The sequence below is a fragment of the Leptonychotes weddellii genome, chromosome 7, assembly GCF_054177405.1.
Source record: "Leptonychotes weddellii isolate Sample4059 chromosome 7, ASM5417740v2, whole genome shotgun sequence".
Lineage (NCBI taxonomy): Eukaryota > Metazoa > Chordata > Mammalia > Carnivora > Phocidae > Leptonychotes > Leptonychotes weddellii.
Genome location: NC_138375.1, coordinates 56650976 through 56677574, shown reverse-complemented (window position 1 = coordinate 56677574; position 26599 = coordinate 56650976). Strand labels below are relative to the sequence as shown.

General features: G+C 51.8%; 1 protein-coding gene across 5 annotated transcripts in view; it reads right to left on the bottom strand.

The window, feature by feature from the left end:
- ERGIC1 (endoplasmic reticulum-golgi intermediate compartment 1) overlaps positions 1–26599 on the bottom strand; it is a 103770-nt gene that overhangs the window by 26514 nt on the left and 50657 nt on the right. For 3 of the 5 annotated variants that reach the window (XM_081826327.1, XM_081826328.1, XM_081826329.1), the window contains 3 exons: positions 20329–20401; positions 10007–10101; positions 5818–5942 (listed from right to left, as the gene is read on the bottom strand). In XM_081826327.1, coding sequence (XP_081682453.1) covers positions 5818–5942; positions 10007–10101; positions 20329–20401 — 293 coding nt within the window. Of the gene's footprint in view, positions 1–5817; positions 5943–10006; positions 10102–20328; positions 20402–21801; positions 22010–26599 lie in introns of those variants that run through there. The other 2 variants (XM_081826330.1, XM_081826325.1) reach the window with 1 other exon arrangement.

The window sequence follows — 26599 nt, the reverse complement described above, 5'->3', positions numbered from 1 at the left end:
GGGTGGTAGCATCCGGAAACAAAGAGGCATTTGAGAGAGATGGGGCTGTTCATAAAGGCCCCACATGCCATGCTGAAAAACAGAGTTTATTTTATTCCAGTTCAACGAAGGTTTGGTAAGCTACATCAAAGGAAGGAATATGGCTTATAGCTTCTGGCTTAGCAGCAGTTCATCAAAGTCTGCTTATTTTGTAAGCATGCCTATTTCAAACACAAAGTTGTGGGCTTCTAGGAATCTTCCCGTCTTCACGAGGGCCTGAGCTTTGCGGACTGATGTGTAAGGTACCAGGCTGACAGGCATGGCCCGGCCTCAGCTCACAGGTCAGGCTAGAATGGAGTCTGGGATGTGGGCTTCAGAAGCCACATGGTAGAGGAGCAGCTGAGTTCTACACTCCAGTCGGGCCCCGCCCTCCAGGTGGGGTGCCTTGGGCAAGGTCAGTAACCTCTCTGTGCCTCAATTTCCCCACCGGCAAAATGGAGATGATAACCACAAAGGGTTATTAGGAGGATTAAAGGAGGTGAGGAGGGCAAAGCCGATGGTAGCTGTTATTGGGTTGGGTTCCTAGGATGAACGTGTTCATCATCAGAACAAGGACCCAAGAACAGAAGGACTCTCCCAGAATTCAGAACAGCATGTACACAGGCAGAGCATGGGGAAAAGCCCACTGTATCTCAAGACGATTTCTTAACTTCATTTTTACTTATATAAATAATTAACTATACACACTTGTATTATAAAAAATTCACAGGGACGCCGGGAATTCACAGGGACTCCTCCATCATGAGGGTGGAGCCAGTTAAGCATCTGCCTTCAGCTCAGGTCACGATCCCAAGGTCCTGGGATTGAGTCCCACATCGGGCTCCTTGCTCAGCGGGAAGCCTGCTTCTCCCTCTCCCACTCCCCCTGCTTGTGAGTTCTCTCTCTCTCTCTCTGACAAATAAAATCTTAAAAAAAAAAAATTCACACGATAAAGTGAGGACTACAGGCCCCGTGTCTATCACCTCCAGAGGTAAGAAACCAATAGCGTCAGGCATGGGTGCTTTGGAGTTTTTCCATGCAGTGACATGGGGCCGCCGGTGGGCAGAGTTCAGGATAGGGTTTGGAGCCTGGGCCTCACGCTCCCAGAGTTAAGTGAGTCAAGGAGGCTGGCTCCCGCGCATCTGCCACCCGCTGTCTCCCCGCGAGGCTGTGACTCAGTGACCCCCCACCCCGACACAAGGAATCCATCACAGGTGGCTGACTCATACCAGCACATGCTGGGCTGCAGAAAGAAAAGATGACGCTTTTAGAGCCTGTGACTTAGGCACCTACGTCAGTGTCTCTGATAGATTTTAGAAACATATAGATGGAGCCAGGCCCCAAACCTGGGCCCATCCTGCCCTCCTCCTGGGGGCTGGGTGATTCAGCGAGCAGTCTGGGCTGCTCGGGGCTGCCAGTGCAGCTTGGAACATGCGACCTTGGACGTCTGACTGCTGGCTGACTTCCTGATGGACAGATAAGGAGGCCATGGGGCAAGTGTAAGCCTGATGCTGGGACAGAAGGGGGTGGGGGCCAGGGGCTAACCTCGCCCATCATCAGGGCACACTGTGGCTGCTGGCTTTCTTGTCGAGCGAGCACCCTCTGTCTGAGACCTCCTAGGAGGCATGCACCCGGAACAAGGGAGAGTGGGGGTCTCCACTCCCTGCAAGGGGACAAGGGTGGAGGGTGGCCTGAGCTGTGACCTGGAGTGAACGGACACAAGTGGTATTAGCTCACGTGATTGAGATGCTGGCAAGGAGAAGGAACAAGGGGACAGGGGATGGGGAGGGGCGGTACAAGGGCCTGGTGCCAGGCTGCCTGGGTTCAAATCCTACTTCATTTCTTATGCCTCCTTCTCCTCAGAGCTGTTACGAGGACTAAATAGGTTAATCTGGGAGAGGGCCAGGAGGAACCCAATAGGTGGCTGGCGTGACACTCTCCTAGAATCCCCGGCCCTCCCCGACCAGAGAAGACCCGTCTCTTGAACAACATCCATGCACATTTTATGAGTACACTTGTACCCAGGTGACAGTGGGTGCCAGCTGGTGAAATCATGGATGCTCCCACTGATGGGAGATAAGGCAGGCCAGGGAAGGGGCACCGACGCGTGTCCCCGTTCCCACGGCGTTAAGTGCTTTGTATTTTAATTTGCTCATGTCTTACAACCTGAGAGGGCAGTACTAATATCCCCATTTTACAGATGAGGACACTGTGGCTCAGAGAGGCTCAAATGCCCAGAGTCTTTCGCTCAGTGAGCACTGTAGCCAGGGTTCTCGACCACAGCCTATCTGAGGGGAGCTGACTGCCACCTTGGGCATGTTGGCCAAGGGGAGGAGGGTGTGGTGCTGGGCTATCTCCTGGGTGGTGGTCCTGCTTCTCTTGTGTCCACCCCACGCTGGGAGCCAACAGGGGCCCTTCTTTGCTCATTGTCTGGGGCATAAATATTTGTTTAAGCCGGCTGATCATACCCCCGAGGGGAGGTCCCCACAATTGGGAGCTGTGTGTGTCTCCTCATCTTCAACCGTCACCCCTCAGACAGGCCTTCCCTTATGCCCCTATCTCAGTGGGGTTCCTCCCTTATTCCCCACCATAACATCCTCTTCATTCTCTTCACGGCTGCTTCATCGAGATTACACATTTGCTTGAGTGTTTAGCTGTGGGTTGGCTATCACCCCACAGTCGACCACAGTGCTGCCAAGGTCAGGGACCATAGCTGTTTCTTTCAGCACTGCGTCCCCGTGCCAAGTGTGGAGCCCTGCACACAGCGACACTCAATAGCAAGATGCGTGAATTCATCAGCAAGGGGCGGGGGACAATGGTCAAAAGAAGTCAAGCAGTGAAGTGGATGGTAGCACACGGGGCATAACGGAGGAGGCAGTCAGAGGAAGGGGAAGGAGGGACTCCGGAGGGACCCACGTCAAGGAGGTCTGTGGACGAGCAGCAGTTCTCCAGGGGCATAGGTGCGGGCAGAGCAAGAGCCTGGGCCCACCGCCAATTCACCCAGCTCCCTGCAAGCCCAGACCCCACCCTCTCCTCTCCAAGGCCCCCCCTCCACGGCAGCCCGGACCCCAGGCCCTCTGTGCTTCCCAAGGCCCTGCTTGTGCGGCAGCCCTGCACAGCGAAAGTCATTCGCTTTCCCTGCAGCTCCCGGGTCAGCAGTCCACCCCGCCCATGCAGCACCAGCCTTCCTCCTTGATTGATATTCTCTTCTAGACTGTAGGGCCCGCCTAGGCCTGGCTGCCCCTTCTCCCACCTTTCATCACCCCCTCATCTCCCTACTCCTCAAAGCTGGAGTGTACCAGAAATCAGTCCTCAAACCACATTCGCATCAAGACGCTGGGTTTCTGGGATACCTGGGTGGCTCGGTCATTAAGTGTCTGCCTTCACCTCAGGTTATGCATGATCTCAGCGTCCTGGGACCCTCTCTGCTCTCTGCTCAGCTCCCTCTCCCTCTGCAGCTCCCCCTGCTCGTGCTCTCTTGCTCTGCCTCTCTCTCTCAAAATAAATAAATAAAATCTTAAAGGAAAAAAAAAAAAGACCTTGGGTTCTTACATTTTGGTGCCATGGACCCTTTGCCAACATCATCTATTCACTGAGGACTCCCGCATTCACATTCCAGCTCAGAACACTCTCCTGAACCCCAGAAACACACGTCCAATCCCAAATGAAACACAGCCAGAATTGAAGGACTGCTTCCCAGCCCCATCGCCCATAGAATCCATGCTTACCCAAGCCTCTCTATCTAGAAAATGGGACCCCCTGGTTGTTCAGACAAAAACTAAGAGGTTGCTTTGATTCCACTCTTGCCCTCACCACCCGCATCCAACTGATCAGTAAGTCTTGTTGACTCCACATCCCTAATCGTACCACTTCTATCCAACTCCGCTGCACAACCATGGACCATGACCTCTGCTCTTGGCCCCCTCCACTGTGCTCCCCCCACAGCTGTCACGGTGAGCTTTCTGAAGTTTTGCTGTCCAACAGAGCTTTCTCTGATGATACAAATGGTATAGAGCACTAATATGGTAGCCACTATTAATAAAGTCCTTGAAATGTGACTAGTGAGACTGAAAGCCTGAATTTTTCATTTTACTTAATTTTAAGGAATTTAAATTTAAATAGCCCACACTGCTAATGGCTACCATATTGGATAGTATAGTTCTAAACCATAAATCTGATTGCATTGCTTCCCCGCTTACAACTCTCACCTGGTTTCCCATCACCACCATAAAATCTGAATCATGGAGCACAGCACTGACCCTGTGACTTAGTTTAACCCCAAAAATGTGGCACAAGGAACATTCTCTACTTTCACACTTCAGGGAGCCCTGAGCTCTCATGGAAGAAGGCCACTCTGCCAGAAGGAACACACACGGTGGCCACGTGAAGAGGAGAGGCTCTAAGACTACAATGGGGAGAGACAGGTCCAGTCACACCAGTGTCACACCTTGCAGCCACCCAGCAGGAACTGTGGGAAGGAGGGCACATGCCCTGTCTAAACAGGCAGACCCTTGGATCCAGATGGCAGTTGCCAATGGGATGTGGGCCCAGGGTGGCTAGAACCTCTGACTTTGAAAAGCCAGAAATCTGGATTCCCAATCTTTAGATATTGGCTCTGACATGTTTGAAAGCTGGATAGGACAAACGTAACTTGTCTTTGGGCTGGGTGAGGCCAGTGAGTTCGCAACGCCTGATTCAGATGCCAGGGACCAGAGGCAGGCTGTTTTGACAGAGGCTACAAGAGGGCAAGCAGAAGCCAGGAGTGGCCAATGGCCCAGTCTGGTGGGACTGGGAAGGGGAGCTATGGAACACGGGAGATAGCCGTGTGATCTTGGGCAAGACACTCAACCTCTCTGGGTCTCAGTTTCCTCATCTGTAACATGGTGCCACCTCACGGGGTTCTTGAGAGGCTCCCCTGTGAAAATTCGTAAGAAGAGCTGAAAAGGGTGCGGCGCGTGTGGGGCAACCTCTGCCGGTTCCCGCCGGGATTCCCCGGCGCTCCCAAATGCACTTGCTCACATCCTTGGCTCAGGATCTCAAGTTCCTGGTTCTAGCAACAAAACAGCAGTAATGCCCGAGTGGTCCTTTGGAGCCTACCAGGTACTTTCAAACCACCCCGCTCTCCCGCTTTCTTCCTCATCACAGCGCCTACGACCCACCCGCTGCAATGTTTCTCAGTTTTTATACTGTCTGTCTCCCCTCAACCAGCACAGAAGCTCCACGAGCACGGGAACTCTGCCCCCTTATTCCACCGATTCCAGTCCATTCCACCTATTCTGGGCGGCCCCAGAGCCGAGAGCCCGCCCTAGAACACAGAAAGTGTCTCATAAACGTTTTTTGGATGAATGTGTAATAGCTCATTTCATCCTCATATAAACTTTGTGAACCAGGTGGTATCATTCTATTCTTACCATCATCACACCCTCCCCCTAAAGATGGCTAAGATGGGCGCAGTGACTTGGAGAGTGCTGCTTGGCCAAGAGAAGTAGAGCTGGGACACACACTCAGGGCTGTATATTCCATGGTCTTCTCACCACCCACTGCCTTTCCTGTTGGGAAGAAGAGTAGCCCCTTCCTGAACCAGCCAGCAGGGGCTCCATGCCTCGGGGAACCTGGAACCCCCACCCAGATTCTCAGCAGGAAACACCAGGCATCCTGATGCTGCGGGGAGGGGGGGGGGCGGGGGGGGGCCGGGCGGCGGAGAGGCCAAGGGAGTGCACAGCTCTACCATCGGTTTCTCGGAGGAAGGGGACCAAAGGGACAGGGAGCGGGTCAAAGGGCCCATGCAGGTCTCCATACCTTGTTGATGCTGAACTGCCCCTCAAAGCGGCAGCCGGCCCCGTTGTTCAGTGGGATCTTCATTGAGTTGTCGATGTGCCCCACCTCATGCCTGCCCATCTCATCCTGTATGTCAAGCCCGACCACTGCAGGGGGCAAGGAGAGGAGAGAGTCACAAATGCCCAGAGCAGTGGGGGTGGGGCCAGCCCTCTCCTCCCTGGACCCCTGCCCCCTCATCCACTCCATGGACAGGTGGGCCCCAGGCCATCTAGGAGCTCATTGTCTGGGGCCCAGAGCCAATAGAAGAGGAGGAGAAGGTGATGGCTGGACTAAAAGGGAGCAAGCCCACAAGGTCCCTTCCCTGCCACTGCCTGGGGCTGCAAAGGAAGAGGGGAAAGAGCTGGGGGAGGTAGCAGCTAGTGGGGCTGCAGAGGTGATGACTGCACCTGCTAAATTTAGCCAGGCTACAGGGAGAAGCAGAGGGTTGGGGTTCAAAGGTTGTCTAAATCCTGGCCCTGCCTTTTACCAGCTCTTCAACCCTGGCCAAGGCACATAACCCCTTGATGCCTGTTTCTTTTTCTGGAAAATGGGGGTGATAATAATTAGACCTTCTTTGGAGAATTATGCAGATTAAATAATGAATGTGTGTAGAAAGTGCTTAGAACGGGGTCTGACGCATAGTACATGGCAAGTGCCTAAAGAATGGTGGCATTTAATGTGTCTCAGTCTCTGGATTTGTTGGGCGAACAGGTCCAGGCAGTCATCCATTCGCTTTACTCATCATTCATTCATTCATTCACACCTTCTTTTACCAATGCCTATGCTGGCAGACCCTGCCCTCCTGGAGCTCGGGCACTTTTCTGGGTTCCTTAGTGCACCGAATGGGAAACCTGGGGCCCGGGAATCCTGGTCCTTGCCTCCAATGTGACTCTCCACCTGTGACTCAGCTTCCCAATCTGTAAAATGGGCAGGCCCACGCCAACTGCATTCCCTGAGAAGGTCTAAGGGGCATGGGTTTGTAAACTATGAGAATGCATAAGATTCCCTGAAAGAAGCCCTGGAAAGGAGGTTGTAACACAGAGAAAGAATAGCTGGAAGCAATTTTATGTGAGCCAACCCCAAAAGGGAAAAATGGGAACATGTGTATTCCTCGGTGGAGATGGGGAAGCAAGTGAGGCCCCATCCATAGAAGGAAATGTGATGTAGTCATTAAAAATGACGCTCATGGGTCTGTAGTATGTGGGAAATGCTGATGCCGTAATGTTTGATTTAAAAGAAATGCAAACAGATCCCTGTTTGACTCAGCAGCTCCACCCTTAGGAGCCTGTTCTCCAGACGCACACATGTCCAGACGTGTGTGCAAGGCTGCTCTGGGCAACTTTATTTGAAACTGTGACCACTGGAGGCAGCCTAGCTGCCTGTCAACAGGGACTGGTCAACGGAACAGCCCCCTCTGGAATGCTGTGTAGCAGGTACACGGAGAGAGCAAAATCTACATGTGAGGCGAGGCAGCTCACAGCAGGCCAGTGACTAAGAGCTTGGGCTCTGGGCCTGCCACCTTCTGTGGTTCCTGGCTCTGCCCCTCCCCAGCTGTGGGACCTTGAGCAAGTTACTTAACCTTCCTGGGCCTCAGTTTCCTCCTCTATCTGAAGCTTTCGAGGATTAAAAAAATTAAAACAGGACTTACTATGTGCTAGGCACCCTTCTAAGTGCTTTTAATGTAAGAATGTACCATCTGAGCATCCCTGTGGGGAAGATATTATCAGACCCATTCTATATGGGGGGACACAAAGGCACAGAGAGGTTAAGTAACTTGCCTGAGATCTCATAGCTAAGAAACAATGGAGCTTGGATTGGAACCCACAGAGTTTTAATCCAGAGGACATACCCTTTGGTCACTCTGCTAGAGCATCTCTCATCTTAACGCACTAACACAGCCAAAGAATTCAGGACAGAGCCTAGATTGGAGTAGGAGTAGAATAAATGGCACTTGTGGTTATCATCTTACTAATATTATGAGTAATATAAGAACAGCTCCAAGATATTAGTAGAAAAAAAACCAAGAAACCCCAGAAAGGTCCCATGTAGTTGAGTCCCAATTATGTAAAAAGGAAAAAGCCAAAAAAAAAATCCCCACCTAAACATGGTATGTGTTCACAGACAGAGACAGACAGACAGACAGAGAGACACACACACACAGAGGGGTAGGGAAGGAGTCCCAACTATTAGTAGAAGCTTCCTCTGGGGTGGATGGCACCCCAGGGAACACGTATTTCCTTTACTTTTTTCTTTATACATTTTCTTTTGTATTTTGAATATGATTTTTTTTGAAGTAAAAAATATATTCCTGTATTAGTTCACAATAAAATGTTACTTTTTAAAGCATGCTATGAAATTGCACATACAGCGTGATCTCAGCTGTGTTTAGAAACACACAGAAAGGAAGGCCAACGGGATGGAATGGTGTCAAATGTCAAAGGACACTGGGTGGAATTATGGATTTCTTCTCTCTGTTGCTCCGGATTTTCCAAAGGTACAATGATGAGCGTGCATTTTTTTCTCTAATAAAAATGTGAAGTTGGGGCGCCTGGGTGGCTCAGTTGGTTAAGCAGCTGCCTTCGGCTCAGGTCATGATCCCAGGGTCCTGGGATCGAGCCCCGCATCGGGTTCCCTGCTCAGCGGGGAGCCTGCTTCTCCCTCTCCCTCTGCCTGCCTCTCTGCCTACTTGTTCTCTCTCTCTATCTCTCTGTCAAATAAATAAATAAAAATCTTTAAAAAAAAAAAAATGTGAAGTTCCTTTAAAGAGAAGCCAGGGTGCGGGGCTCAAGCGGGAGCCGCCTGGGTTCAGATTATGGCCCTGCAGGTATGGGGCACAGTGGGCTGATGCAGCCTGAAGCTTGAGGTTGCCCCGCCATGGCCCATCACTGGGACCGAGCCTGGAACCACATCCCTTCCCTCCCCCGTCCCGATCATCCCAGTCCTCTGGCCTAAGAATTTCCTTGTTCCAGAGACACAACCAACTCCTGAATGAATAGCTGCCAGATGAATTATTTTTCTAAGAGAAAGAGAAAAAATAAAAATAAAACTGACCTATTTCAACAGGTTCCCTGGCTCAGGGCCCACTGTGGATTCAAAATTGTGATGTAATTCTCACCAGAAGCAATAACAGAACTGAATCGCTCCCTATCTCTGTCCGCAGACACACTCGATGTTCTGTCCTTCAGGAGGAAGGGAGTGGGTGGCAGGAGAAGGGCCCGCATCGGGTTACGTGCCAGGCTGGGGCAAAGGGACACTAAAACCGCAGTCCAGGAGGGGACACACAGTCCACTTGATAAGTTTAGGAACCAGTTCATCAGGCCCTCCCAGAAACCTCAGGCAATAGACAGCACTAAACCCATTTTTACAGATGAGGAACCAGGCTCAGAGAGGTCATACCTTTGCCAGGGTCACACAGTCTTAGTGGGCAAAAGAGCCAGACTTCCAATGAGTTTTGTTTTATACTAGTAATTCGTTCTCTCAGTTAAAACAAACGAAACAAACAAGAGTATGGAATAAAAAACTAAGTTTCCCGATAGCTGCTAACAGCTCAGAGCTGCATCCTTCTCCAGGTGACTGCTCTTGGCTGGTGGGAGGTCTCCTTGCCTCGAGATGCTTGAGGGGTTATGGACCCCCTTCCCTGCCCCTCCCCCACACATCACCCTGCAGCCTTCAGCCAGGGATATGAGTAATAATAGCCCGGCCCCCCTGTTTACTGGGTAGGACAAACTCTGGCATATGCCACAGAGCTCCATGAAATCAGGATGTGATTGGACCTCCCCTGAACATACATCTCTGCTTGTCCTTTCACATCCCCCACACCCTTCCAGTTCCTCCGAGAGCCCTCTCTCAATAACTCACTTGCAGAAAATCTTAGGCTCTGCTTCTTGGGAACCTGACCTGAGAGACAGCCCCCAACACACCAATGTGGCTACTCTCCAGAGGGAATCCCTGTTAGCAATTTCATGGGTTTTGTAATCCAGAAACTCTGCAAATGCATGCACAGTTGATTACATTCTCCCCCCCAAAAAAGAGTAAGGAGAATCTTATGCTACCTGCTATTCACAGCTTGCCCGGTTTGCTGACTTGTCCTGGTCATCTCGTCATTTCTGCACACCCAGCTCTGCCTAACGGAGGGGTCTTACTGGAGCAGAGAGCTGTCGGGAATACTCACGTTCACAGTGCAAATTGGGTAAACTGATGTTCAGGCTGACGTCAATTTTGCCCCCACTGTCCTTGTCCGGGTCATCAACGTAGAGCTCATTCACGCTAAGGGAGACAAGTACAGAAGCCTTTGTTGAGATGGGGCACCATCCTAGCTGCAGGGGCCAGCCAGGGGCCATTTCCCTTGGTGACCACTGCTCAAATAACTAGAACTCCCATCTTGGGAAGCGCGTGCCTGCTCAGGCACAGGGGATCAGGGCTCCCATCTGGAGGGCCCTCTCCAAATGCTGGCTTTACCACTTAGAAGGAGAGGGATACTTTCAGAGTCAGACACATTCAAGTTCCAATCCTGGCTCTGCCACTTTCTATGTGAACTCGGCAGGTAACTTCACCTCTGTGAACTGCCTGTTAAATGGGATAATACCACTCACTATTAATGGGGTGTCTGAACACTTGAAAATTGGGAGTCTTACTAGGCATCAGGGCCTGGCAGCACCAGGCACATGGTGCCTTATTCCCTACTCTCTTTTTTTTTTTTTTACTCCCTACTCTTTTGAGCCCCCTCCCACTCAACCGGGAAAGGCGGATTCCCTGGGTGGTCATCCTCAGTGTCCAGCGCTCATAAAGCCCTGGGGCGAGCACCAGGCTGGAGACATGACTAGACTGATCTATTAGTGTTCTGTGGCTGCCCCAAATTGTCACAAAGCTGGTGGCTTAAAACAACACACATTTGTTATCTTGCACTCCTGGAACAGGGGCGTAACACGGGTCTGCAGGGCTGTGCTCCTTCTGGAGGCTCCAGGGCAGAATCCATTGTCTTGCCTTTCTCAGCTTCTAGAGGCTGCCTAGGCTCACAGCACCTCCTCCACCTTCAAACACAGTAGAGCCACATGGCATCTTCACTCCTCTCTGACCTCCTAACTCCCTCTTAGAGCAACTTTGTCAGTTCACTTTGCCCATCGGAAAACCCAGGGTCATCTCCCTAGTTCAAGATGCTCAACGGAATCCCATTTATAAAATTCCTTTGGCCACGTAAGGTGACACACTCACAGGTCTCAGGGATAGGGACGTGGGCATCTTTGTGAAGAGAGGCCCAGTGTGGGGGCAGGGTGCTCCAGGGACAGCCATGCCACCTTGCTCTCCAGGACAAGGGCACCACACTGGCATCTGTGAGCAACACGAATTTATTCAACAAATACTTCTGGAGTGCCTACCACCTGTCAGGCTTTAAAGACAGTGGGTAACCAGTCAGACGGGATCTCTGCCTTCCTCAACCTTACAGACACTGCTCACCCCCTAAATAGATACCTTCCACCAGCTATGATTGTCGCACTGTCCGAAAGCTGTGGGGTGCCACGGGAGGGATGAACAGGGCCACCGACCTCTGGGGAGGGTGGGCCAGAGGGACTTCTCTGAGGAGATGGGAGTTGAGGCTTCAGGGATGAGGAGGCTGTCCCAGCAAAGAGGGAGGGGAATCCCCGGGACAGTGTGCGCAGAGGCCTGGAAGTGGCGGATTTGGGGAACTGAGCGAAGGTCACTGTGGTCGCAGTGTAGAGCAGAGGGAAGTGGGTTCGTGTTGTAGCTGGAGAATGGACAGGGGCTGTGTCAGGCGGGCTCGGAGGCCCTGGGAAGGCCTTCACCTCCTGAGCGCAGCGGCACGGTCAGGCTTACACTTTAACAGACTCCAGGGGCCGCTGTCTCTGGGGAGACCACACGGGAGGCTGAGGCAGTGGTGCAGGGGACAGATGACGGCCTGGACGGGTGTGTGTGGGGGGGTGGACAGGAGGGAGGGACGGAAGATATGGCATGCTAGAGCGGGCAGGACTTGCTGCTGGATGGGGCGTGGGGGTGGGGCGACGGAGGCATGCAGGCAGACTGCCACGTTCCTTCTGGAACCCTCTGTTGGACTGGGAGCCCCTGGAAGAAGAGCAGTGGGGAGGGAAAGGTGCCGAGTTCCACGTGGTCTTGCTGAGCTCGAAGTGTCTTGGAGATATCCCCGAGGAGCTGCTGAGTAGACACTGGATGGCCGTGTCTGAAGCCCACTCGTAATTCCCAGAGCACTCCCCGTGGGGAGAAGGAACGGAATCTAGAGGCTTGGCCTAGGGAACAGCTATGGGGGCAGCTTGAAGTGGCTGGGCTGTGGCTATTGTAAGCATTAACCAGGGTCCTATCCACAGGCTATAGAATAAAGGCTTGCAGCTCTAAGCAATTCAACTCCCAGGAAGCCCTGTAAATAGCCTCATCTTTGGGAAAGAGTGGCCACAGCAAGGGCATTTTTACTCAGGCCCTGTCTTTATGCTCCTAGCCCCTAACGTGATGTAGCTGATGCTCAATTAAGAAACAGTGGGCTCAAAAAGTCACCTGGGGCTTGTCTGCTCTCTGCCTGAGACCCAGGCTTTCCAGGGCTCATGCTATCTCCCCTGCTCTCGCTCTCAACATCTCGGGTCAAGGGCATAAAAGGGAGGGAGGGGCGGGCTGGCTCTCTTGAGGCCACACACAGGCTGTGGGGCGGGAAGATAGGAGCCTGTGCTTGGCAGGCTCATAGCATTGGCCCCTATCAGGGAACAAAAAGAACAAATGAGCCAGTGGGAGAGGAGCAAGCAGGACCACAGGAGGTATGCCGGAAGATGAGTATCTCCACAGCCAAATTCTCCTCCTCAGCCTTCAGAGCCCCATTTCTACGCCAGCCAGCCTTGATTTGCAACTCCAAAGGGTTGTTGAGGGATGAGATCGCTGGATGATTAACAGACCGTCATGGAGAGGAGACCCTGCCTTCCCTTCCCAAACAAGGGAGACTGTTCCTTGAAGCTACTCACCTTTCCCACCTGGGAGGCGGGGCCTCAGCACATCACTGAGGGATTGTGGGATGATGTCATCCCCTGGCAATCCTCTGGAGGTGACCCCAGTGCAGAAAGAGGTGAATCCCAGGTATGGCACCAAGGTGAGCTCACCCTCAAGCCCCCAGGGGGCCTCTCTCAGCTCACAGAGCCCAGGCTACCTAGTGCCACGTAGAACAAAGGGGCTGAGGTGCTCGGGAGAGACAGAAAGCCTGCAGAGCTCGGCCGGTCTGGTTACGTAAGGCTAGAACGCGCTGCTCCCAGGTGCCTTCCTAAAGGGCTCTGGGCGGCCAGATAAATGCAGTTCCACCACCCGTGCCACCTACCCAACGAGGCCCCGACTGCCACCTTGTGAATGCAAGGCAGATGTTCCAATCCTGTTGGCTTCCTGCTACCCCAGGCCGGCGCTGCAAGCCGGCCCACAGCCCACCTGCAGATGCCTGCCAAGGCTAGCTAACTTTAATGGCTGGGGCTGAAAGGATTTTTTGTTTTTTAAGATTTATTTATTTATTTAAGGGGGGGAGGGGCAGAGGGAGAGAGAGAATCTCAAGCAGACTCCACTGAGCGTGGAGCCTGATACGGGGCTCGATCCCAGGACCCTGAGATCATGACCTGAGCCGAAATCAACAGCTGGATGCTTAGCCAACTGAGCCACCCAGGCACCCCTGGGGCTGAACTGATTTTAAAAGGTGAACGGACAGCCAGAAATCAACCTACCTGGAGGGGCAATAAAAGTTTTTTGTCGATCTACTGCTGTCTCGGGACCCATGGGCCTGATTCCTCCTGTCACTAACAAGGGTGATGAGAAGACCCATGGGGCAGAGGCAGACAGATATGGGCTCACCTCCTGGCTCTGCCTCTAAGAAGCTGGAGAAACTGGGACAAGTTGCTTCACCCCTCTGAGCCTCGGTTTCCTTAACTGTAAAACTGGGAAAGCTTTCTATGAAGTCTGAAGACAGGCAAAATTAATCTATGGTAATAAAAGTCACAATAGTGTGGTGGTGGTGGGAGATGCTGACTGGGAGGGGGCACAAGGGAAGCTTCCAGGTGGTGGATAGGTGTTGTCTTGATGGGCTGATGGTGACATGGGTGTAAGCACAGGCAAGCAGTCATCAAGTTTCACCTTTAAGATCTGTGCGCTTTGCTGTCTCTAAGTTACATATACCTCTCAAAAAGAAGGGAAGAAAACCAGGAGGGAGGGAAGGGCAAAGAGGAAGAAAGAAGGAGAAAGAACAAGAAAGGGGTCAGGATTCGGGCTGCTTCCCAGGGCTGTGAGCAATAAAGCTGCAGGTTGCCCCAGGACAGGGGGATGTATGTTACTCACTTCTCTGAGGGCCTTGCGCAGGCCTTTCTTGGTGAAGTCCAGACTCGCAGGGTTCAAGTCCTGGCTCTGCCACCTTCTAGCTGATTGACCTTACGCAAGGGGCTTTGCCTCTACCAAGCTCAGTTTTCCCAGATGTAAAACAGGGACAATCATGGACAGGCATAATCTTAGTCAACTGTAAGTGCTCGATAAGAAAGTGTCCCCTACTTTTATTGTTCTCACAATATCAGGGTTTTCAGAGTTGGTAATAACAGGTATCCACCTCACAGCACTGTGGTAAGGACTGTGCTGAGGGGCCCACAGCTGGTGTATTAAATCGAGAACATGCCAATTATGACCTGCTGAACGAGGGGGCACAAGCCACCCACACAGTCTTGCCAGGTAGCTCCCTCAGCATCCGAGCTCCCACTTTGGGGAAGTGAAACCCACAGGGTCATTTTGACCGAAGGCACAGTTTCAATACACCCACACAAAGGAAGAAAGAGTCCCAAGATTTATTACTTACAGATCCCAGGAATGGGGGTGTGTATGCCATGGGCCAGGGGGAGGGCAGGAGCGAGCAGGAGATAGAGAGCAGGGTAGCGAGCACTTATTACTTATATGATGGTTGGGGCAGAGGTCACCAACTCTCCCCCCGCCTTAACTCTAAGTAGTTATTTGAAAAGGTGCCCGGGGAAAATAAAAGCGGGCACTCATGGCGGGCATCCTCAACTCAAAAGTCCTTATCTTAGTGTCCAGACTCTGAGTGAGAGTAGGGTTATCATACTGTAAAATGCCTAGGCAGCAACCCAGAAAAACAAAGTTTGTTCTCCTCAAAAGTTGCTTTTCTCATCACAAGGATTAATGTGTTAATGGACGTAAGGTGCTTTACAGCCCCTGGTACATACTAAGCCCGTGTGAAAGGTGGCTTTGCTTATAATTAATCAAAGAAAATATTCCCGTTCTGAGCACCCAGCTGGTGCCAAGCACTACGCCGGGGGCTTTCACATGTGGTATCTCACTTAATACCTACAGCAAGACAATGTTTAGTAGGCTTACTGTTCTCTTCTCACAAGGATGAAACTGGGCTTAGAGGATGATAGATAAAAGTCATGGGAGCCCACAGCCATGCTCCTTCCACTGCATTAAACTGGATGGGGCAAGGAATCAATGAAAAACTGAGAGGCAAGTGTCCCCAAGCAGACCTGTGATGCAGTGTCATCATCTTTCTGATAACCTTCAGAAGCCCACCCCATCCCCACCCATGGCCCAAGTACCCACAGGGCATGGAGGTGTAAACGGGCCCTTCCATCTGTGCCCCACAAGCCTCCCTTGGTCACCTCCATCTGCCTCACCCTGTCGGGCTGCCACATCTGACTCCCCAACCAAGTGGGACCAGGGCTCCCCGAGCCAGGAGAACAGAGCACGAGATCACAACCTCTACAGAATGAATGGGGGACGTAAGCAACGTGTGCTGGTGGAGGAGAGGGGGGCGCATTCCAGTCGGGGGACACCACACAGCGTCAGGGATTTGGCTGGCTTGCATGGGGGTCAGTGAGCGGTGGCCATGTAGGGAGAGAATGAGAGGGACTGGGGAGGTGTATGGGTGGAGGGGAGCGAAGGTGGAATGTAACCAAGGGCCCTGAAATTCTAGGCTGAGGCGTGAGTCCGATGACATCTATGGAAAACAATTTTATTTGCTTTTAGAAGAGCACTTGAATAGTTCAGATTCCTGCCCAAAGTCGCTGACCTCTGTGCTTAATAATTTGATTTAATGGAAACTTACACAGCAGTGAGGCCCACAGAGGCTGGAAGGGGAGGGATGTACGTTATGTAAGCAAGCCCTCTAGGACCTTCTTTTAAATCCTGACCATTCCAAGTATAAATAAGTATTCCCACCTATTCCCTACCAGGTGGGGGGCCCAAAAATCCACCGAGTCCTGCCCCCACCCCCTTCTCCACTGCCATCGCCCAGTCTCTTCACCAGGGCCTTGCCCTCCAGGGTCACCCTGCCCCCAGTTCACCTTCACAAGAGGTGACTGTGCTGCAGCATGAACCTGGTCCAGTCACTCCAAGCTTGGAAGCCTTCAGGCCCACCAGTGCTCCTTCACACGACAATCCTGGGTCTCTCAACCTGGCTCTAGCTCCCAACGCAGGCCTCGGAGTGGGTAACTCGGGCTCTGAGGGAGACAGCCAGGTCTTCCTCCTGGTTAAGCTCCTGGCCTCCCCACTAGGGGCCTGCTATGGAGCACGTAAGTACACAGTTCAAGGTAACCTCCAAGTTCCCACTAGGTGGGCAATGACTTCCTGGAGTTCTAACTGCCTGCTCGGCCACCTCACCCTGGAAGGGTGTATCCAAGTCTTCCAGTCCAACATTCTGACCAAAAGGCAGCAGCTCCCATGCACCTGGGGACCCAAAATGCTCTGGGCAGAAAAAGGTGGTATGACAGGGCAGGGGTGCTGAGGCTGGGCTCTGGTGTCAGATGGACTTGGGTTTGACTCTGGCTCCACCACTTACTAACCCCATTGTGGCCTGAGCCTCCCGGTGCCTCAGTTTCCCCAGCTGTACAGCGGGGCTAAGGCTAACAGGAGAACCTCCCTCAAGGGATTCTGTGCTGATTAAATGAGATGATCACTGTAAAGTGCTAACCTAGGTGGCTGGCGGGCACGCGGTTGCCCATTATAAATTGTAACTAGAAAGTATAACACATGTATTATACTATAAATTATCAGTGGAGAGTTCCAGTTACTACATTTTCTTATTATAAATCCTCATTGGGTTAATAATTAAGAGCAGCCAAGCCTGGGCAGTCAAAGGCTGGAATGTTTTGCAGCCATGTTGTCTGGAGGCGGGGGCGGGGGGGGGGGAGTTGCTGCTCCCCTGGAAACCTGAAGCTGCAGAGCACCCTATGGGGCCACTTTCCCAAGGGTAATTAATGGCCTGTCTAAAGCCCAGGTTAGAATCCAACCACACAAACAAACAGGCCTCCTTTCCCCACCGGGCTGGGCCAGAATAGTGTCTTATGTCACTGATAACCACAGGTCCGGGTTGGAGCAATGTTGATCCTACCAGCAGTGACCTCATTTCCTTGGGATACGATCTCATGGGGCGGGGGGGCTGACCCACTGTGGTCACAAAACTGCCAGGGAGCGCCAGCCATCCATTAAAGAATAATTGTGACCTTCATTTCTTCCCAAAGTGGCAGGCCTTCCCAGGGATCAGAGAAGCTTCTGATAGCAGGAAGACCAGAACAATACTTTTTCCTCTGGATTTTTCTGTGGAGTCCTCAGTCCTCACCCCTACAGACTCCTTTTGGGCACTCCTACACCGTGGTCACGTGGCAGCGGGGGGAGAGGGGGCATTAGGGTCCCTGCATCATGACAGATGGGGCTTCTGGCCCCTGGGCTCCAGACACACAGGTCTCTCTTCTCATTCCTGCCTCCCTCCCTCCCTCCCTCCAGCCACTCACATTGCAAATGAAGAGCCTAGCAGAGGACAAAAGGTAAACACACCGCGAACAGCCCTACAGTCTGATTACTCTACTCATCCCTCATCTTTCTTCCTCTCCAGGGACGTGCTGGGACCAGAGTGTCCAGGATGCCCCGGGAGTCAGGAAAGGGAAATCCTGGAGCAGGGCAGAAGGCAGAGCAGCAGGAACACACTGTGCTCTTGGGCAAGGAGTGTGCCCTGTCCTGGCTAAACAGAACAAGCTGGCAGGCTTGCCCGAGTGGCCCCTAACACAGCTGGTAGCGCCCCACCTGCTCCAGTCGCAAGCTCTGACGTCACAACTTACCTGTCTGGGGCCCACTGGCTCAGCACCCTACCTCACCATGGGCTGAGCTGACAAACAGCTAAATAAGCTGCCCCTCACAATGTCAGCAGGAGGTGAAGGAGGCTGTTCTCAGCTCAGGGGAGGGGACGAGAAAATTAACATTCATGGAATGTTCATTAAATGGCACGTGCTGGGTGGCCTTACCTTTTTAGCATTAGATGGGAAATAAATATGAAATGAATAAATGCGTGAAGAGCTATGGATCCATGGATATTAAAGTATATCAGGTGCTACATTAAGTACCTTTCTGGTAAATAATCTTATTTAAACCTCACCAAATATCACATACCTTCTCTGTCTCCTGCCCTGTGTTTTTTTTTCTTTTCTTCAGAGCCTTTTTCACTAATTGATATAGTCTAGTTCTGTTCACTTGTTCATGGTTTGTGTCCACTGTTGGCATTTTCAGCTCCTCTGAGCATGGAACCACACAGCAATGAATGAGGCAGACCTGGTTTCTGACTTCTGGGAGCTCAGGACCAAGAATGAGTCCCATTAATACACAACAGTGTGCATGACCTGGTCCAACCTGGTCCTACCTACTCCATATTCTATCTTCCCCACTTGCTCACTTTGCTCCAAAGCCACACCAGCTCTTTATCTGCTCTGCACGTACACCAGGTAATGCCTGCCTCAGGGCCTTCGCACTTCCTGGCGGCCCTGTTTGGAATATATAAAGCCTCCTTGGTGCCTGGGATACAGTTGGGGCTCCTTCCTTGCTGTCACACATGTACCCCACTCACCTTGCTCAGAACATGAGGGGGTTGTACAGCAGCCGCCTCCCCCACCAGGGAATGGGGTGCAGCCTGCAAAGACCAGCAGGTGTATGGCACACAGTAGGTCTTAATATCTTGCTGCTGTCCCTGTTTCCAACTCCGACTCATGATGGGGTGACCCCTGAGACATCCAGTGGCCCAAATATGCACAGAGCCACCCCCCATTAGGAACTGAGTGGGACAAAGAACCTTCTCTGACCCCTGCATGGTCAGGGGGTCACATGTCTTGGGAAGCAGACAAACCTCCCCAGACCTGGAAGCTTTGACTCTGGTGTACCCTCCTTTGTTTGGCCAGCAATACTGAGAGCCAGAGAGGTTTGGCAACCTGCCCAGGGTCACATAGCAAAGCGGTAATCAAGCAGAAGCCTGGCCCTGGGTCTCCCGATGCCTTGTCCAGAGCTCTTTCCACCACTCCATGAGACCCCCTGGGCTTTGGTGCCATCAGGGTTAAGAATAGGATCAGAGGGACAGGGAAGGCAAACTGTCCCAAACCAGCGGAGGGCAGGAATGACATGATTTGGCTGGCGGGTGGTGGTGGGGAACAGATAAGACCGACACACCTGTGGGTTCAGGAGACTGGCGGACCTTGGGAGCCCCCTCCTCAGTGTATGAGCATGGGCAAGTCCCTCCACCTCTCTGAGCCTCAGTTCTCCTCCTCTGTAAGGAGGTAAGTACATCCCAGGGCTGTCTGAGGATTAAAGGTGGTAACACTTCCGCAGCTACGAGGCCTGTCTTGGGCTAAGCAACTATGGTTTTTGTTTCCTATTGTCTTGTGGCTGAGAGGGAGGCAAAGGAAACCAAGAAATTCCATGAGCGAGAAAGAAAATTCCCGTGTTGGAGAGGGGAGTGGGTGGCCAGGGCCCAGCCCCATGATGACTTTCTGGGTTGTAAACACAGGAATGAAGAGGCTTGGAAGCCTTGAGCCAGTGGCCAAGGCAGGAAGCCCTGGGGTCTAATTCCACCTCAGGGCAGCCGATGAGGCCGTGACTGAATAATCCCAATGGCATTTGTGTTACACATACCCCAGAGCACTTACTAGGTTATCTGGGCAAAGGATGATTCTAGAAATCGGGTATCGATTCACAATGCGTCAAGCACTGCCAGGAAGCTCACGTTGATTCCTCACGGAGTGTGGGCCTCTGAGCAGGGAAGGGGGCTTAGTTGTGGGGGCTGGGTTCTGATGTCAGCAGCCCCGCCCCCCTCGGCTAGGAAGCTGCACCCGTTTCTCTGAACTCCCCCAGCTTTCACATCAAATGACCCTGCGATGATTCAGAGGGAAAAAAGCCCACTGGCCAAACAAAAGGGACAGCAGAGACGGGTCCATGATTTCTGTTCATCTGAGTACCCAGGAGGCCCCCCCCCACAGAACAGAACCCGAATGTTCTCTTTGGCTTCAACAAAACAGTGTTTGCTTTCGCTCTAACTTCAAAACCCTTTTAAGAAATAGAGGAGTGATGGACGCCACGGGCTTGCAAATGAGAGAGTTGGAAGGTTCAGAGGTCTCTCTCCTTTTTAAAGCCCCTCCCTCCTCTCATCTGGGGTCACAGAAAGCTCTAGAATGCCCCCTGAGGGGGCATGGAACTTACACTTCCGTCGTTATGAATCCGGTGAGCTCCGAGAGGAAGAGGAAGAGGATGAAGAGGCAGCAGCAGATAGAGACTGGAAGGAACAACACAGAGACACACCATTAAGGGTAGAGGACGCTGGCTGAGGGGGGCTGGTCCTTCCCCACCCCTCCCCTCCCTTCCCCCTGCCCTCTGAGGAAAGCTGCTTAGGGGGAGGGGGAGAGAGGCCCCATTGACACTCCAAAGCCCCTTCTTAGTCGAAGCAGCCCTGTTCCCAGAAAGCTAGACTGTCTTTGGTACTGAGCTGACCCTCCTGTGGGGACTGACCCCCATAGGTAGGCAGGTCCTCAGGGCGGCCAGCCTGGCTTCCTTCCACACGAGCATATTAATGCAGAGGTCAGTCAACAACAGAGGTTGCAAATTGGTGGCCCACAAATGTATACTGTTCAGCAAAAGTGGTATGTATTTTAAAATCCGGAGATGACACTGAACAATATGATTTCACATAAAAGTCCAGATTTCTGGCTGCTCCACCACACTCAAGCCCTTGTTCCCACATGGGGTCTGAGCTGGCCAGTTTGCCATAGGCCCCACCACTCCCTCTTGTCTCCCTGATTCGCAAGCTGAGGCCAACTGTCTGTCTCTGTTTATTGCCACCCCCAGCTGCACCATCAACACTGTGCCCCTGTCCTCATCAGAGTTCAGAAAATGAGGATAACTGAGCACTTGTGCTTCAAGAGAAGAGACAATTCTTTATGGAAGGAATTCTTTATACAAGTCTGAAATGCAGGGAGAATGGAACAAAGCTCCAGAGTTGGCCCACATCACTCATATTTATCTCGTCTGCTGAGCTCCTGACAAGGATGAAATCTGTGACCCCTGGAGCCACAACTGGGGGCAAGACATAACCAGTGTCCCAGGATCTGGCCCTCAGCTCCAGCCCCATCTCCTTATACTCTCCCAACATCTAACACCCAGCCACACTGAGCCATGTGCCATTCTGTAGATATGTGTCTTATTGCTGTTCCTTTGTTCCTACAGTTCCAGCCCCTCCTCATCCTCCCTCCTCTTTCCCCTCTCCCCCCCCTTCATCCTCCTTTCTGCCAGGTGAACTCCCTCCTGTCCTCCCAGGCCAAGGCCCAGCTCAAATATCTCTTCTGGTGGGAAGCTCCCCTCACCCCAAGAGGTGGAGCTGGTCCCTCTTTCCTCTGTGTTCCCAGAATCTATTCTCATACTTTCCACATTTTATTGGCTATTTGTGGCTGCTTTCTCTCACTAAGCTGATATCCCTGTAGGCAGAGACCCCACAGCTCCAGTGCCTGGCCCGGAACTGGGCACACAGGAGGGAGTAACAGACAAGGAGGCACCCCCAAGAGTACAGAATGAGGGCTGAGCACGCCTAGTCTGGCTTATCACAGAGGCGTGCCGTGGGCAAGGGCTTACAAAGTATGGCCCACGGCTCACCTGCTGTGGGTCTCTGAGTAAGTTACTTACCTCTCCCTGCCTCCATTTCCTCATCTGTTAAATGGCAACATGCCCTGTGGGGCTGCTCTGAGAATTTCCACCACATAGAGACTGGGCTTGAAACAGTGCCTGGCAGGTAATAAAGGCTCGAGCATTCACTCATTATTAGGACTTTTCATCAGGGAGACCCTGGAGGGTTTGGGAAAGGTGACTGACAAATGGGGTGACCCGTAGTTTCCTGCAAAGAAAAAAAGTTCCTGGTCCCACTTGCTGATTCTGCTACCTTCTTGATGGCCTGCTCCTGGACTGGCTGAGCACTGTGATAAATGCTAAAACCAGTCATCATCCATCCATCCATCCATCCACCCACCTACCTTAAAATGGACAAAGATGAATTCCGAGTGAAGAAGGAAGAGGGTAAGAGTTTGCTGGGCGCCTACTACGTGCCCTGCCGTGGGAGCATGAACAGCCACCCTGACATCTCACACTCTTGCCTGACGGGGGCACACGCCCCTGTGAAGTGTGTAGAAATGGTGGCTCAGAGAGGAAGAGACTAGGTCCGGGAACACACTGGAAGGCAGGTGGGGGGACAGGCCTGGAACCTGTGAATTCTAGAGGCAATGCCCTGAGAAAAGAAACTCCAAAATCTAGGACTCCCAAGTGAAGAGCAAGACAGGGACATCCCCAGAGTTCCAACCACATCTCTAAAACCAGACCAACCTACAGGATCCTAGAATGACTCTCCAATTCTCCAAACACTGAAAAAGCTATATGGGGCAGTAAGTATTAAAGGGTTTTACTTTGTTTTTTTTCCTTTTCATAAGAGGTCACACATACACATGGTAAGAAAAATAATCAAGCTGCTTAAAAAGGCAGAGGGTGTTGAGTCTCTTTCTCAGTCCTGATCTGCAGCCCCCTGCCCAGAGGTATCAGCATTATGGTCTTGCATCCTTCCACAGGCATTAAGCATAGACGTATACATCCTTTTTTCCTCCAAGAAAACAACAGCATAACATATACAACCTTTTCAACCATGCTTTGCTCACTTGGCAACCTATGTCTAAATACATGCTGCATGAGTTTATACGGAGGGGCCGTGTTTGCTTGCTTGCTTTTGTGGCATAGAAACGAATTTCAGCTGTCTTCTCCAGCGGCTGGACCAACGCGCTGCACTCCTGCAGCCACCCGTCCTAACTTCCCAGCTCATGTCCTTCTCTTTCTCACCCGCAAACTGCAGCTAGGATACATAGGAAAGAATCCCCCCACCAGGCAAAACATCCTTCACCTGGAATCTTCCAGGATCACATAGCACTGGCATTTCAGAACCATTTTCACCCCTCCCAAACCACGCTCAAGCCCCAGCAACCCACTGGATGCTGTAATGGAAGGCCCAAAATAGGGAGGTATTTCTGAAGGTCAGTGTTGACCTAGACCAAGCCAGGTCTTCTAACTGCCTTCCTTCCCCCAAGCCTGCAAAAGGGCCCCAAACCTCTAACTCAGTCCAGATCGGAGGATGGAGGGACAGGGATTGGAAGGCTCCTTTCTGAAATCTGTGTGCTCTGTCCAAGGCCTGGATGAAGCCTGGTCAACCCAGCAGGTGGACACAGTAAGCACTGAGTCTGCTCAGCTGAAACCCACTGTCCAATAGCCCTGATCACAGACACTCTGTGACTGCTCACCCTACAAGTACCCCATACTAGGAGGACAGAGACAGTGTCTCAGTACCACAGCGGCCCCAGGGTCTAGCACAGTGTCTGGCTCAGAGAAGGTACAAAATGAATATTTGTTGAATGAATGAATGAATGAATGAATGAAAAACATAAAAGGCAGGTAGGAGGTATTTCAACCAGAAAGGCCTTTCTGATACTGAAGGCTTGATGAGGGTTTTCCATCCACGTTTGGGCAAGAAGCTAAGGCTCTCTGATACCAGACTTCTGAAACAGACTCAGGCAGTGGACCGTAGGACTGTGACCCCTAGAGAACACGTGCGAGTGGGAAACCCGGTGCAGTCCACAACAGGGACACGGGACACGGGACCCAGGACCCAACATCCAAGACTCTGGGAAGTCAAGGAATTTGTCCAAGGCCAAACGGCCTCTTAAGTGAAGGAGGCAGAATTCAAACTGTGATCTGTGCCCTTGCTGTTTCCTTCAGTTATTAAGAGCACAATCGCAACGTAATGAGACAGGATGGTTTTGTGTCTGCTGCCCTGCTAAGCCGTGCGTTCCCCAAGGACAAAGACCGAAGCCCATTCATCAACACGATCCTGGGACTTGGCACGGGACCTGGCCCCAGGACCTAGTTAATAAATATTTGTTCACTAAATGGTAGCTAAGGGCTGGCTTCCCATGCCTCACGCCTTGTTCCTCTTGTGTAAAGGAATTTGCTGTCTTGCATGCAGTGGCTGGGACTGCAAATCAGACCACATCCCTGGAGGGCCATCTGGCAGTACCTTCTAAATTTTACAATACACATGCCCTTTGACCCAGTAACTCCTCTTCTAGGAAAGCTACCTTACAGAAATAACCATACAAGGATATAAAAATATATGGACAAGGATGTTTGCAATAGCAATAAATCGGAATCAAGAATGTCCACCCCAGGAGGCTGGTTACATAAACCGTGGGTTGCCCAGATGATGGCAACTGTGGGTTGCCAGACACAGCGGGAGGGTGGAATGTAGTGGGCTGTTTATGTGCCGGTATGAAAGGTATCCAGGATATATCAGTTGGAAAAAAGGCAGGGAAGAGTGGTGTGCACGGTATGCTCCCTTCTCTGCTTACGACAACAATATCGGTATATTCAAGCGTGCATCTATTTTTTAAAACTTCCAGGAGGATACAGACCTGACTGTCACATATACTTGGTAAGGGTGAGACCACAGAGACCATGAAGCAGAGGTCTGAACTGATGGCTGGTGGCAGGGAGGGGACAGGACACCTCACTTAAATTTTTGTGACCAGGCTCATAAACTAGTAGGACAGATAGATGAACACGCCCCTTGCCTCTGACGTGCCTTGAATATCCTCTTCGTGGGGGACACAGGCACCAAGCGTCACAGCATCTGCTGTCATGGACCTTCACAGGCTGGGGGCTCCAGGAGGTCAGTGACAAGAGGAGGGTAGTCCAAGCACTGAGGACTTTGCGCATATCCCACACTTGACAGGTGGCAACTCATTTATTCCCCGGATCAGAAAACTGAGAATCAGAGAGAGGTGAAGTGACTTGCCCAAGGTCACCAACCACTAGATGGGAGAATGAACCCAGCTCTGCAAGACCTGAAGCCTGTAGGACATGCATCCTGTTACCTGGCTGCTCTGTTCCCCTCTCCAGCAATGTGGGGATCCAGGGCTGCGGAAGGCACCCACAACCTCAATGAGGGAGCGCCAGGCAGGCCCAGTTGGGGTCATCCCCAAGGTTATCCCCCTACCTGACAATGGCCCATCCTGGGATGCAGCAGTGGGTTCCAACCTGACTGCCCAGCCCCAGAGCCCTGCTCAGGGGACAGTCCACGGGGAGGATCCCTCCCCCACACCAAGCACTGGAGAGGCCAGCAGGGGGTCAGGCGGGGGGTGCAGGAGGCGTACGAAACTGCGGACAAGTCACTTCACCTCTCTGGACCCATTTTCTCATCTAGAATATGAGGTTATGAAGTATTCCTGCTTGCATGGCGCTTTTAGTTTGTTTTTAATAAACTTCTCATTGTTGAGTAATACTAGATACACAGATAGTACAGAGATTTCTCATATGCCCTTCATCCAGCTTCTCCTTACGTTAACATCTTATATAACCATGGTACGGTTGTCAAAATGAAGAAATTAACACTGTACAATACCATTAACTAAGCTACAGACTTCACTCAGATTTCACCAGTTTCCCCACTAATGCTCATTTGCTGTTCCTCGACACGACCTGGGATCCCACTTTGCATTTAGTCATCCTGTGTCCTTAGTCTTGAATCCACTGACAGTTCCTCATTCTTCCTTTGGTTTTCAAGACCTTGTCACTTTTGAAGAGTACTGGCAGATGTCTCTAGAATGTCCCCCAACCTGGGACTGGCTGACGTTTTCCCATGATTGGACAGATCTGTCCTTTTTTGGGACGATCCCTTGGAGGGGAGGTGCCCTTCCCATTCCATCCCATCGGGGGTGTGTGACGTCCACAAGACTTCTCACTGGTTGACGTCAACCTTTATCACTTGGTTGAGGTGCTGTCTCTGGGTAGCTCCACAGGGAAGTTACTCTCTCCTTTCCGTTCTCTGCTCTTTGCAAGTGTTTTGCTGAGTCCAGCCCATTCTCCAGGAGAGGAGAATGAAGCTTGACCTCCTGGAGGGGGACTTATTCAGATACATTATTTGGAATTCTTCTGTAAGGAAGTGTCACCCCTTCTCTCCCATTTATTTACATCCGTACAGACTCATGTTCCTTTTTGGTAATTCTTCAGCACATGAGGCAATTGTGCCGTGATCTGTTACTCAGATCGCCCCAGTGTTGGTCTTTGGTCCCCTTCATGGTGCTCCTGTTTCCTGCTGAGGCACCTCCAGCCTTCTCTTTCCTCTGGAGCTTCTTTGCTTTTTGGCCCAAGCTTGATCCACACTTATTCTGTGCTCTTCCTGCCCCAGCCCTGGAAACAGCTATTTCTTCAAGGAGCCTTAGGTCTTTTTACTGAAGACTGGCATTTAGAAACCAAAATCTGGGGTGCCTGGGTGGCTCAGTTGGTTAAGCGACTGCCTTCGGCTCAGGTCATGATCCTGGAGTCCCGGGATCGAGTCCCACATAGGGCTCCCTGCTCAGCAGGGAGTCTGCTTCTCCCTCTGACCCTCCCCCCC